Source organism: Lolium rigidum, chromosome 1 (assembly GCF_022539505.1).
Source record: "Lolium rigidum isolate FL_2022 chromosome 1, APGP_CSIRO_Lrig_0.1, whole genome shotgun sequence".
NCBI lineage: Eukaryota > Viridiplantae > Streptophyta > Magnoliopsida > Poales > Poaceae > Lolium > Lolium rigidum.
In genome coordinates this window covers 213,389,578-213,401,946 of record NC_061508.1, presented here as the reverse complement: position 1 = coordinate 213,401,946, position 12,369 = coordinate 213,389,578, and the positions used below count along the sequence as shown (strand labels likewise).

Below are 12,369 nucleotides of genomic sequence, written 5' to 3'. Positions count from 1 at the left end.
TTGAAAAACTAGCACAACTTTCACGTAATAAATTCAAATGAATTTTTATTTTCATATTCGACTTCCTCGCGACGAGCTCTTCAAAATGAGTCTAATATTTAATATTTTAAAAGTTATTTTGTAAACTGCATCTATAGAGTTCTCTATTACTGGGGCATACAGTCCGGACACTACGTCCATGTAGTCCTGCGAAATATAGTACTGATTTTATCAAGTCCTTCCAAATTTGTTTGAATGGTACATGTAGTATTTGTGAAAAGTACTTCTATTTTTGTACATATGACAGCTGCAGATTCCCTTTTCACGTGGGAACCATTGGCACGAATCTCGAAAAAGGCTGAATAGAGACAGTGGCTATGATATCAGCTTCGCCCGAGATCAGCTGCGGAATCTGCGCGTCGACGAGGGCGGGGCTCTCTTCCCGGGAAGACGATGGATTTCTCCTCTTTTGTTTGTGACTTGACGAGGTTCATGTTTGACTTGACGATGGGGAGCTCTTTGTTTTCAATAGTATAAGATAAGTGACATGTTATGTATAGTCAACTTAGAGCTAACATGTATAATACAGTAGTGAGTTATAAAATTGTACTACCTCCGTCCCAAGGAATAAGGTGCACGCGTATTCCAAGGGGAGAACTTTGACCATAAAACTTGAGCAACAAAATCTTAGTACATTATATGTAATTAGTATCGTTGGATTCGTATTGAAAAACACTTTCTAATGATGTTAATTTCATATAAATATTTTTTATATATTTAAAGTAATTCTTAGTCAAACGAAAAGCACGTAAAACGAGGACGCCTTATTCCTTGAATCGGAGGTAGTATTACTTTATTAATGCATGGCCCACTCCTCTTCTCTCTTATTCTCTCTCTCCTCCAACTAAGCAATAATATATTATTTTAATCCTTATAGCCAGCTGATTAGAACTTATTGTACTTGCTCTAACGCGACACGGGAGAAGTGTTATGACATGTGGATCCAGGGGTCTAGGGTAGGATGTCAGTGGGAGGTGTTTTACAGGTGAAAGCGGCGGGGTTCGAAAGGATGGGAGGTCGGCCGCGCTGCCGAATGACAGATGGGCCCGGGGCAAGAAGTGTGTGAGTTAGATGATGTCGCCAAATCTCAGTTATAGCTGATGTTGCAACTTATAATTAGCACGAATCACGAAGCAAATCTAATAGTCCGAAGCATTGCGGCTTCACTTTGTACCGAAAAAATCTCGGTTGCAACCCAACTTGCAACTTATATCCACGAATTACGATACAATCAAGACTTGACTGGGCACTAACTTAGTTCTCATTTTTTGACAGACCCAGTTATGCTTGTGTCACAACTCAAAAGTCTGCCGACTTCTAAAACCGTTGAGATTCTAGGTACTAGTATCATAGTATGTCATCTTTTTTTCTTTGAACTGATAGTATGTCATCTTATTAATGTATATTTGTAGAATCCTAATAGTATTGACACAAGTTGCAAGGACCGCCAACTAAATCCTAATAGTAGTTATTTTTAATAAGCTAATAATACTAGATATCAATAGCCAATTAACATTTCCTTGGCTGTGCCCAAAGGTTGTAAAGAGATAAATGAAACTCATCTTTGGCTGGAAAAAGAATAACAAAGATGGTACCCAAGGAGAAATAACTACCGTCGAGTCTGTTCAGATTTTGCAAAGAGAGGATAGAGAGCCTTGGATCAGCTATTGCTCTTCTTGTAAAAATGGAAACAACTAGAATGCTTGTTGACAATCCTTGCCAGAGATTGAAAAAAGTTGTTTTTCAGCAACGAAAAATAGCTGTATATGATGGGCGTCTAAATATTTCCCTGACACAAAGCACATGAATGTCGATAGTGATACCTAGCTAGATTCTGCATTTCTGTTTTGGTGTCATAGAGGATAGGCACAGCTATCACTCTATTATCGTTTCTTTGTAAATATATTTGGTTTTGATATATACATAATACTATTACCTGGAATGAACGTGTATCATTTAAGTCAGTAATCATCATGTTCATGGAAGGCCTGTAGGAATGGTAGGAGAGTCGATAAATGACAGTAAACTGTACAGAGAATGAAGAAAAAAGTAAGATGACAACTTCAGTGGTACCGCTCCATGCCCCAGCCTTCCACAAAAGAATCTTTTAAAAGAAAATAATGCATGACAGAGGAAGAGTAAAATGATACACTAACATGCATGTCTTATTACTTAAGATAGCTAAGAACTGTTAATTCTTCACGGACCAACCAAACTGGTAGAAATAAATAAGAGATTACTCATGATAGGCAACAAAATGAAAACCTGCAGAATATCTGTAAATCAAGTGTGTATTTATGACGGAAGGCCTAATGAAAACTTCTTCTAAGAGACAGTCTACGACTGTTGTTTCATTCCAATCTCATCGAGCCTGTTGTTGCGCCTTGGTTTCTTCATGAAACCCACAGAACAAAATGCCTCGGAGTCTTCTTCCATCACTGCAATTCTAGGTGACAAGAGGCCACTCATACCTTGGCAGTGACCAATCTCTGAATCATAGGTGCATAACTGCATATGCCTGAAGCAATGCGACTAACCAGGCAGATAAGTGGTTATAATCTTCCAACCCAGCAGATAATGCACGCTGCAACGTGCGTGCGTTTGAGAAGCCACTAGGAATACGACCACGTTGTTGTGCTACATCACCTATGATTTCCCTACTTAGACAGGAGAGGAACAGAGACAAGAGTTCAGCTGCACCTGTATAAGCTTATCCAAGAAGTTTAAGCCCATATAGAATCCTAACTTACCTGCTTTTTTGGTAGCCTATGCACAAAATGAGCAACTCTGTCAAAGAAAATCTGGCAAAGACGAGATCAGTCCATACAGAAAGTAAGCGCCATGGAGATTGTGCACAAGCCCCGCACTCCCTCATACAGGGAGCACAACCGAGTAATGGATGATCAAGAAAACAAAGCCCAGACAGATGCAATGAAGGATTATTCAGTATATGACAATTTGATTGCAAGACAGTTCAGGCCCAGCGGAGCATGTTCCTCCCCGGTGCACATACATGGCTTAATATTTACAATGTTTATCATGAAACGAAATGGACATCACTTTTCACTCAGGTGAATATCTGGCGTAGGAGATCTCCTGAATAGGCAAATGATTTCTCAGTCTCCTCCAGGCAGTGATTCTTCTCTTCCCGGGACCAGTTCTGAGCAGAAATGTGATCGGGTTAAGACAATTCATCCTCGGAGCAAACAAGCAGATATAAGAACACAGAATCGAGGCTCTTGGACTTACAGAAGCAACTTGGTTAAGTTTGCTGCGGACATTCTGCAGCAGCTGGGACAGGGTACCTTCCCACTGGTAGAATTCCAGCTCTTTCTTGTTCAGAATCTTCTCAGCAACCTGAAATGAATGGAGGGCATGCTTACCAGGTTAAAGGATGGAGGAACAAATAACTCGCACACACACACACACCACACAGACAGATTACAGGCGGCCAAGATGCCCTGATTTGGATAAATAAAATACAAGATTCATATTCCAAAACGAAATGGCCAATTATAGAATGAATGTAAAAATATCTACATTGCCAGAAGTTTGAGATATAAAACAGATGTGTATAAGGTGACCCTCAACGAGGTGAATACAGTTATATCATACTACTACCTTATGTTGAATTTCAATCAGCAAAAGCAGACTATTGAGAGGTAAGAACCCGTGTCGACAACAAATTCTTTACAACATATGGGAAGCCATTCAAACACACATGAACGTTTTGGTATAAGATTATGTTCTGAAAAGTGGTACCTTTTTGCCAATCATTCGGCCTCCAGCAGTATGAGCGAAGTACACATTATAGAAGTGACAGATAAATGCTTGTGGGTCCTTCTCAGACAACTCTTCCAGATAGGAAGCATATGTAGTGCCAGGAGCAGATGGTTCTGGAATTGTGTGACCCTGTTCACTGAACCATTCCAGATCTTTCTTTAGTGCCTCTGATCTCTCCAATCCAGTATTCCGAAACTCTGCATCTGAAAGGTATAGATAACTAGAATGTCAAACAGCGGCATCTAGTAAAACATGATGAAAGAGGCGTTCCAGCTTCTTCCAAGAGAACTTTAATTTACGGCAGAAAAGTTGAACAGCCCTTTCACAGAACCACTTCAAGATTTCAGTAATTACGATGTTTATTGTTCCAACCAGTATAAAAAAGTAAAATCCATTGAGCTAGAAATTTCCAGTTCCAACTGAGTGACCACATGGTGTTACTGTTAATAGAACTATGCGAAGCAAATTGGTGTCCAACTTAAATCTGGAAGGTGGCCAAAGTAAACAGCTATGGATTTCACAAGTTATTACTAAAGGGGTCTATTGTTTGTTCAAGATTTGTTGCATAACTGAAGGTGGCCAAAGTAAACAGCCATGGATTTCACAAGTTCAAACTAAATATGCAAGTAAAATATCCATTCATCGAACCAGATGGATATAGACAATCCAGATATGTCCAACTTTAAATTTAAAACTACAACTGTACTAGGACCAGGGACGGAGCTGCCTTATTAGCATTGGGGTCAGCTGACCCCAATGAATGTTGCAAAACTCTTCACTAGTTCGTACTAAGTACTGTTATTCTACATAAGATGACACCAGTGAATTAGAGATAATATTGAGCTGCCTCCATTGAGATTCCTTCCTAGCTTCGTCCCTGACTTGGACTGCTACCAATCTATAAACCGGTGGTTTATTTGCTAGTTTGAGCAAATTACTATTTTTGTTCCAAAAAAACATAATAATTAACGAGAACAAAGTTTCTCACTCGAACAGACGAACCAGTCCATAACCAATAGCAGGTGGAAACATTATAACAAGTTAGCAACAACGTCGTATAACTGAAATTTGGTATGAGAGAAGGGTTCCTGACAGATACAACTGAAATTATTATCACAATCACATAATTAATTAGCCCTCCAACATTTTCAACATCTTTATTTTGATCTTTCCAAACATCTCAGAAATAAAACAATGGTGCAATTGCATGACATCATATAACACTAGCAGGATGCCAATAGCATGGAAAAAAAAACTATTTTTGTAGTGCCTGGAATAAATAGTTTGCGTCACAACCCTGAACCCTACTTACGCAATTTGGACATTATGTGCTTATGTCAAAGAGGCAATATATTCAGGTAAAAAAAAAGAGAGGCAATATGTTGACTTCTGATTTCATGTTTCACAATAAACTATATAGAACAGTAAAGCACACAATGAGGAGACGAGGGTTGCACTGCAAACAGTGATGTAAAATAAGCCAGCCATCTAGCACTGGCTATGCGCTACGCACCACCCTGCCGCCGTCATAGTGCCTAGCGCCTTTTGGAGCACTGATTTTCAAACATAAACATTGCGAGAAAGGCATTGAAAGACACCAATGGAAACAAGTCTTCAATTATCATTCCAGATGGAGAGGCTTCACCATACACGAATAATATGGCACATATAGCTTCCAACATGTTTGCCAAGTAGAGAAAAAATCACTACACCACAACGGTTATATGTGAAGCATACAAATACACCACCCATATCACAAGCAACCAAATGCGAATGAAAACGCACCAGTCCTAAATACGTTTTAGTTGATATATGAGCATCTGTCACTATAACTCGTTGAGGAAATCATTCAAATTGGAAGTGTGAAAAACTGAAGCGAAGTGTTTCCCCTGGAGCATTTTAGATACAAATAAATGTTGCCGAATCACCTAAAGAATCCAACATGATATCCTGCAGGGCATATATTTGGATCTGCACTAGTCTTATGCCAGCATCCAGCACGTCTCTTTGCACCAGGTAAACACCTAGTACGTTTTATCAAATTTCTGTGGCCCCAATCTTATCTTAAACTAGATCACCTCCACTGCAAGCTCTGGATACGCCGCCAGTCCTAATACTGACGTGCATCTCATCACATGTTTATAGCAGCAAAGATATATCATACAACATTCTAATGAAAATTCAGTATAATACCCGGTTTTACAAAACTACTATGTATTAGCATATGCAACAATCATGGGCTCAAAATGTTTGTGTACCTTTAACCTTGGTAAGTAAGCCATGATTAGTACTAGTATTAGGATAACATATCGTTCGCAAACATCACAAGAACCAGGAATTGCAAAAACAATTGCCTGTCTCTGAATCCTGAATCTTCTTTGTCCGTACATTCGTTTTGAGTTTAGCAAAATGAAATATGATGACAGGATTATTGTGAGCAAATAAACCGTAGCACGAAACCGCTACCCACCACACACCATCAGCGGAACCGTCAGTCGCACAGAGGCCGCAAAAAATCTAACTGGTCAAAAAGCAGGACACGGAAGAGGAAGACCAAAAATAGGGAGAGAGGGTTTGATTGCGGGCCACTCACACCAGGGCACGGCGGCGCGGTCGACGATGTCCTCGAGCGTCTGGAAGACGAGCCTGCTGTCGACGAGGAAGCGCAGGTAGCCCTCGGCAGTGGGCTCCCAGCGGTTGACGGGGGGCGCCTGGGGCTCCTTCTGGCCCTCCCTGGCCTGGTCCTTGGTGTGGAGGCGCATGGCCACGGCCCGCATCTCCTCCACGAAGGGCTTCCCGCCCCCCTCGCCCCTCGCGGCGGGCGCCATCTCGGTCGCCGCCGCCGCCGCCACCATCCTCCGCCTCGGCTGCGGGCTGGCCGCGCAGATCCCCGGCGCGCGGCGCGGGCCGGTGGAGATGGAAAGGGCGCCGCTTTTGGTCCTTCCGGCGGCGGCGGCGGTGGCGGAGGCGGGGGCGCGCGGGGTGGTGATGGTGGTCAGGGATGCTGATGCTGATGATGCGGGCGCCATGGGGGTGGATTGGGGAGGCTTGTCTTATAGGAGCTGGGGTTTCTTGCCGGGGAGGGCGAGCCGACGGTGGCGACAGGGGCGGGGTGGGGAAAGGGGGTTGCTTTGGAGTGCGGCGTTGGCGCGACGAGAGCGAGGAGGTGGGAATAGAATAGTGGAGCTCGGATTATTAATCGCGCGCGGGTGGGCTGGGGAGCGGATTGGAACGGCCGGCAATGGCGTGAGGGTGAGGCTCTCTCTTGCTCTGGGCTCTGGCTCGGGGAAGACGATGGGGTTTCGCCTCTCCTTTTTCTACGCGACGGTGGCCGAGGGTGTACTATGATATGTGGGGTCCTTTGTCTGACAGGGTTCGAGAGTATGGGAGGCCGGACGAGATGTCGCGCGACGGGTGGGCCCCAGCGGGCCATTGGGCAAGCACGTGACGGAGAGTGGGGCGACGCTCCCGTCCATTTCTTTATGCTTGGACCAAGGGCCTGTGTGATAAGTTTTGCCCGCTCCGAGGACCTGTTTGAGATTCGCAATAATAAGGAATAAGGAATTTAAAAAAAGTAATTTAAATTAACTAACTCAACTTGTATAGATATGCATGTATCTAGAGCTAAAACATGTCTAGATATATCCATATCTACATAAAATTAAGTTAATTAATTTAAATCGAAGGAAGTACTTGGATCGTAAAGTTATACTACCTCAGTCCATAAATAGATGTCTGAGATTTGTCTACATCTGGATGTATCTAGATGTTATTTAGTGTCTAGATACATCCAGATTTTGAAAAGCCTCTCACATCTATTTATAGACGGAGGGAGTACTAAAGATTATTTTTGTACCCCAGAGAGGAGTGCGGCATTTCATGCTCCTCGGCTCTAGTGAACTTGGTATTTCAAGATTTATTTATTTTAAAGTTTTGAAAAACCTAGACTATGTTGCTTGCATAGATAATGTGCGTGTTCTCTACATATTTGCAGTGTCTTGCTAAATAATATGTAAAAAAATTCCTACACAAAAATTGCAAAATTGTGGGTTCAAAAGGTCAAAAACTGTTTTGGAGACTCTTGTGTAAAAACATTGCCTCCTTAGGCCATCTCCAAGCAGGCAGGCCAGAGAACACACCCACCATCCATCTGGCAAGTATGTGGAAAAAAATGCTAGATTGGACAAACAAGTGTTCGTACCACTACAAAGCTCCCAGCTTTCCGCGCTGGCTAAGGGTGCACTAACAAGATGCATGTGCCACCTTGTTTTTCCCTTGCACTGGCCCAATAGTTAACCTAACGGCCCATGTCGGCCTCTCTCTCACTCCTTCCGTGTTTATCATCTCTCTTGTGACTCATCTCTCTCAATGTGCAACCACCCCGCGGCCAATCCATCCATCTCGTTGGCCCAACCCTCCTCCGCTACCCTTGATCATGTTGTGGATGTGAGGTCGAGGTTGAGTATTGCACCGCTCTGTGAAGCGCTAGGAGGAGCCCATCGAGGTGGGGGAGAGGGACTGGTGAGGGTGGAGTGTGGCCACCTTTGTGTTTGAGGACGGGCTCGTTGGCGCTCATTGTGCTGTCCTTGCATTGCGTGGTGACGTGCTCGCGTCGGCGGTGGAGCTCATGTTCCACCTCCACGACAGACCTTGGCATCGACGTCTCGCTGGAGGCCTAGCGTGTGGCACGTCGATGTTGTTTCTGCTGTGGAGGTCCAAATTTAATCAAAGGAAAGAATAGGTAAAGCAGGCGCTCGCCCAATTCGAGATGTTTATACCTATTAGTGGGGGCATTAATTATAGGAATGGCCTTAATTACCTTCCTTCACAGTATTAGTGTGTGCCTTCTAGAAAAGATGATCGTATTTTTGTTATGCAACAAAATAGCATATATGTGAGGGTCACGTCAACTTAAATCCATTATTATGGTGATGAACATAGTTTTAAATAGCGGGCTATAGGATATAGCCGCGACCTCCAAAAAAAGGCTATAGCGGACTATAGCCACCTTTTAGCACGCGAATGCCTTTAGCCACACCTTGCTCGAAAGGCTATAGCCGGGCTATAGCGGGGCTATAGCCGGCTATTTAAAACTATAGTGATGAAACATACTAGCATATATGCAGTACAAAATATATACACATGCCTTCTTCGTTACGTTTCTAGCTAGATAGAGAAACAAATGCAGATGTCAAATAAAGCACCGCCAGATTCCGCATCCAATATTGTACCGCGTAATTAAAGGAAACAAAAGTGTGCGACTTCTACGACCATGGCGTTTAGTGCTCTCAAACAACCCTTCTCCGTGGCCGTGGGTGTGAAGCTGTGCAAGGAAACAACAGAAAAGGGACGAGACGGCACGGCTCGGGGCGCTTCGCTCCGTGACAATCCATGAGTGAGACCAACGAGCGTACACGTTACAGCTCTGGATATCACCAGCACTTCGTTTCCTTCACGCTATGGTTCCACCGTGTTGCCTTTTTAAAAGCAAAGATGAGGTAACTTTGAAAAAGAAAAAGGCTGGGGTTGGCATTTGGGCACACAGAAGCTGAACTGAACGGGCTGCACAGTCGTTTTCCATCGTTCCGGGGGCGGTGTCACGGCGTGCCAGCGACACCTTGCTTATTGTTTGCTCTGTCTTTGTTCATAGGTGCTTAATTTACTTGTCCGCCCAATTGCGTGCAGACGTTTCGCTCTCATGTTTTTCTTTTTGGGGGAAGCCTGTTTATGTGATTGTGACATCAAATCATTTTTCTCTCGACTTAGTGGGCGACTGAGGCACATAGATTATTTAGACGACCTTCGAGAAACAAGAGACTGTGACAGCAAAGGAGAAACAATATACTGGAGCCGCATTTCTTTGCTCAATCTTGCGATGGGACATTAAGGTGGGGGAGCATTAGGGACTTATCCGCTGCATTAACAAAACGTCGTCATCATCTTCTACAGAAGAGAGCTTCTTCTTCTTATCTTCAGTCCAGTATTTCTTTGGGTTTCCTTGAAAATGGTACGGCTGAACCTCAACTTTACCATAATCCCTTCTCCCAACCATTTCCTTTTTTCACAACATCCTACTAGCAGTTATGGTTGAGAATGGAACGGGAAGTTCCCGCACCATTTTCGGAGAAAAGGGAAACAGAGAGCAAAAATGGATACCAAAAGGGTATTTTCAGGAGACCTAACGGAAACAGAATATTCCAAATGGAAATAGAAAAGAGAACATGGGAGATGGGACGAAAACAAGAACAGCAAAGAAATTCCAAAAAACCAATATGGAAACTTTCCTAAAATATAACCCAACCATGCCTATGTATAGAGTAGTACTCCAACTTGGTGATTTCCCTTGCTCATCATGGCATGCAATACATGATGCTAGGGCCTACATCACATTCGTATCCAGGCCACGGTAAGTAGGAGTACTAGGTATGTACTTTATGTTCAATTGCCGCCTTGTTGAAGTTGTGAGCTATTTATGTCTTGTTGTCTACTTCTTTATGTATCGCTTTTGTTGTACAAACTGATGTATTATATGGCTATGTGTTCTGACAAATGTTCGCTCTCGTATCATACTCTCTCGTATTCATCTCCGGTGATTTTCGCTTCCATGTTCGTTTTCTGGGTTTTCGATTTCATTTCCGATTTCGGCCAAACATTTGGAAACGAAAACGATAAAAACAAGTTTCCTACGCTCCCATTCCATTTTCAACCCTACTTGCAACAGTAAGTGTGGGCTTGACACTTGCATCAATGGTGCTGCTCTACTCTCACTGCACCTTCTTAATTTGTTTTCCTATGTGTATTGCTGTAATTTGTGATTTCTCGCTATTGTGATCGTCACATCGAGGGCGAACAAACTTGTTGTTGCACTAGTCCGCTTGAAGAAACATCATTATCTTGTACGTGAGGAATACCAAGCTTTAGGATAATTTTTGAAAAATTATAACGTGAGTTTCAGATTTTTGTGTCCCGAAGTAGATGACTTGCCAGCCATCCCATTTTTTTAGCGGATGGTGGATGGCAACTGTCATCACATCAAGGTAAAATAAGTTTACACCTGGCAATTTTGGGTTGGTCTAAATTGGTTGCTCGGGAAAACATCCGCTCAATATTGACATCCCAATTTTCTAGAGCAGGGTCGCTTTTATTTTAAGTAGGAATCTTTTTTTTCCTTTTCCATCAAAGAATATATATTTTGATAGAAATATTTTTCACACCAAAAAGACACTCCAACATCCATCTTTTTTGTTTGAGCGAGACCAACATCCAGCTTTTTTTGGGAGAGAAGACCAACATCAAGCTTTTGTTTTTTTTTTCAGAAAAAAAACCCAACATCCAGCTATGTGGATCAGTGAACGGCCGAGCTTTCAAGTTATACCCCGGGCTGGACAAAAGGAAGTAGCACATCTATACTGGGCCTCAACCGGATCAAAGGCCCAATCAGCCGAACGCAATGCGCTGCGGTGTGTTTCTTCTGGCTTCGTTCGTTTAGTCCCACATCGACCAGCGACGAACGCCGTCCAGTAGAGACACGCTATATAAACCGACCCACGGCATCAGCACAGATCATACCTTTCTCGGCCTTTTGGCTAAGATCAAGTGTAGTATCTGTTCTTATCAGTTTAATATCTGATATGTGGGCCCTCGTGTCCACACGATATTAAATTAATTTTTTGTGGGGGAGAGCCCACACGGTAGCTTGCTATCGGGCTCTCAGGCGTCGCCTCGTCGTTGCACTGCAGACTTGGCCTGGCGCGCCCCAACCGAAGCAATAATTAAGTTTTTCTCTCCTCTAAGTTTTCATTGTTTTGTTTCTTCAACCATAAATCTACTATGAACTGACGCCTCATGTTGCTTTTGAGTTTCCAAAAACCCATGCATTTAGTTGCTTCCATAAGCTCCAACAAACAAGCATGACTATGAGTCAGAACCTTTGCAGTTTCTGTTTCTTCATATTTCTTTCTCTCAAAGCGCCATCAGGGAGAGACAACTCATCAGTATTTGAAGGACATTGCGCCTCCAGGGAGTTCAGACTCAGAACAGAGCATGTTGCGAATATATTTCGGTTGCAGATCCCCTCCAAATGAACACATCCTCAACTCCAGCAGTCAATGGGCTGGCACAGATGACATTGTCAATTAAAATCTCTCGACCACCCCTGTTTACCAGCCCACAGCCAGGCATGAAGCTTAAAGCAGAGTCCAAAATTGGTTGCAATCATATCTTGCCAGGGGTCCAATGGACAATTGCAGTCCAAGATACTTATAAGGGAAAGTAGTAATCTAGCAGTTTAAAACTGAAGTCACCATCTCCACATCCTCCTCCTCTCTGCTGATTACCACAACATTGGATTTCTACACAAACCAGAAGCTTTACCAAAGATTTTAGTGCCTCATGGACAAGGTTGAGCTCCGCGAGCACTAGTTTGATAAATAATGCTACATCATAGCAAAGATGGAGATTCTCTCTAAAGGTGTACATCCCACCATTGGACTCAATGCTCCCACTTCTTGGGCTTTGACAACCACACTAGTCAGGGTATCCATTGCA

General features: G+C 43.1%; 1 protein-coding gene and 1 non-coding gene across 2 annotated transcripts; one reads left to right on the top strand and one right to left on the bottom strand.

The window, feature by feature from the left end:
• Positions 1-2,966: 2,966 nt before the first annotated feature.
• LOC124689569 (heme oxygenase 1, chloroplastic-like) lies at positions 2,967-7,114 on the bottom strand. Its single transcript, XM_047223083.1, has 4 exons — positions 6,416-7,114; positions 3,802-4,025; positions 3,289-3,396; positions 2,967-3,199 (listed from the first exon to the last, which is right to left on the bottom strand). The coding sequence occupies exons 1-4, from the start codon at positions 6,849-6,851 to the stop codon at positions 3,107-3,109; spliced, it is 861 nt and encodes a 286-aa protein (XP_047079039.1). The 5' UTR covers positions 6,852-7,114; the 3' UTR covers positions 2,967-3,106.
• A 4,273-nt stretch (positions 7,115-11,387) lies between these two features.
• On the top strand, positions 11,388-11,582 carry LOC124685606. The gene has a single exon (XR_006997583.1). It is a non-coding gene; the product is annotated as a U2 spliceosomal RNA (small nuclear RNA).
• Positions 11,583-12,369: the final 787 nt, after the last annotated feature.

Excerpts from the sequence above, each read along its gene's own strand:
- LOC124689569 (XM_047223083.1), bottom strand. The coding sequence starts at position 6,851 with ATGGCGCCCGCATCATCAGCATCAGCATCCCTGACCACCATCACCACC. Across the intron at positions 4,026-6,415 it reads CCGCGCCGCCGTGCCCTGGT|ATGCAGAGTTTCGGAATACT; the intron begins GTGAGTGGCCCG and ends TATACCTTTCAG. Across the intron at positions 3,200-3,288 it reads AACTTAACCAAGTTGCTTCT|AACTGGTCCCGGGAAGAGAA; the intron begins GTAAGTCCAAGA and ends ATTTCTGCTCAG.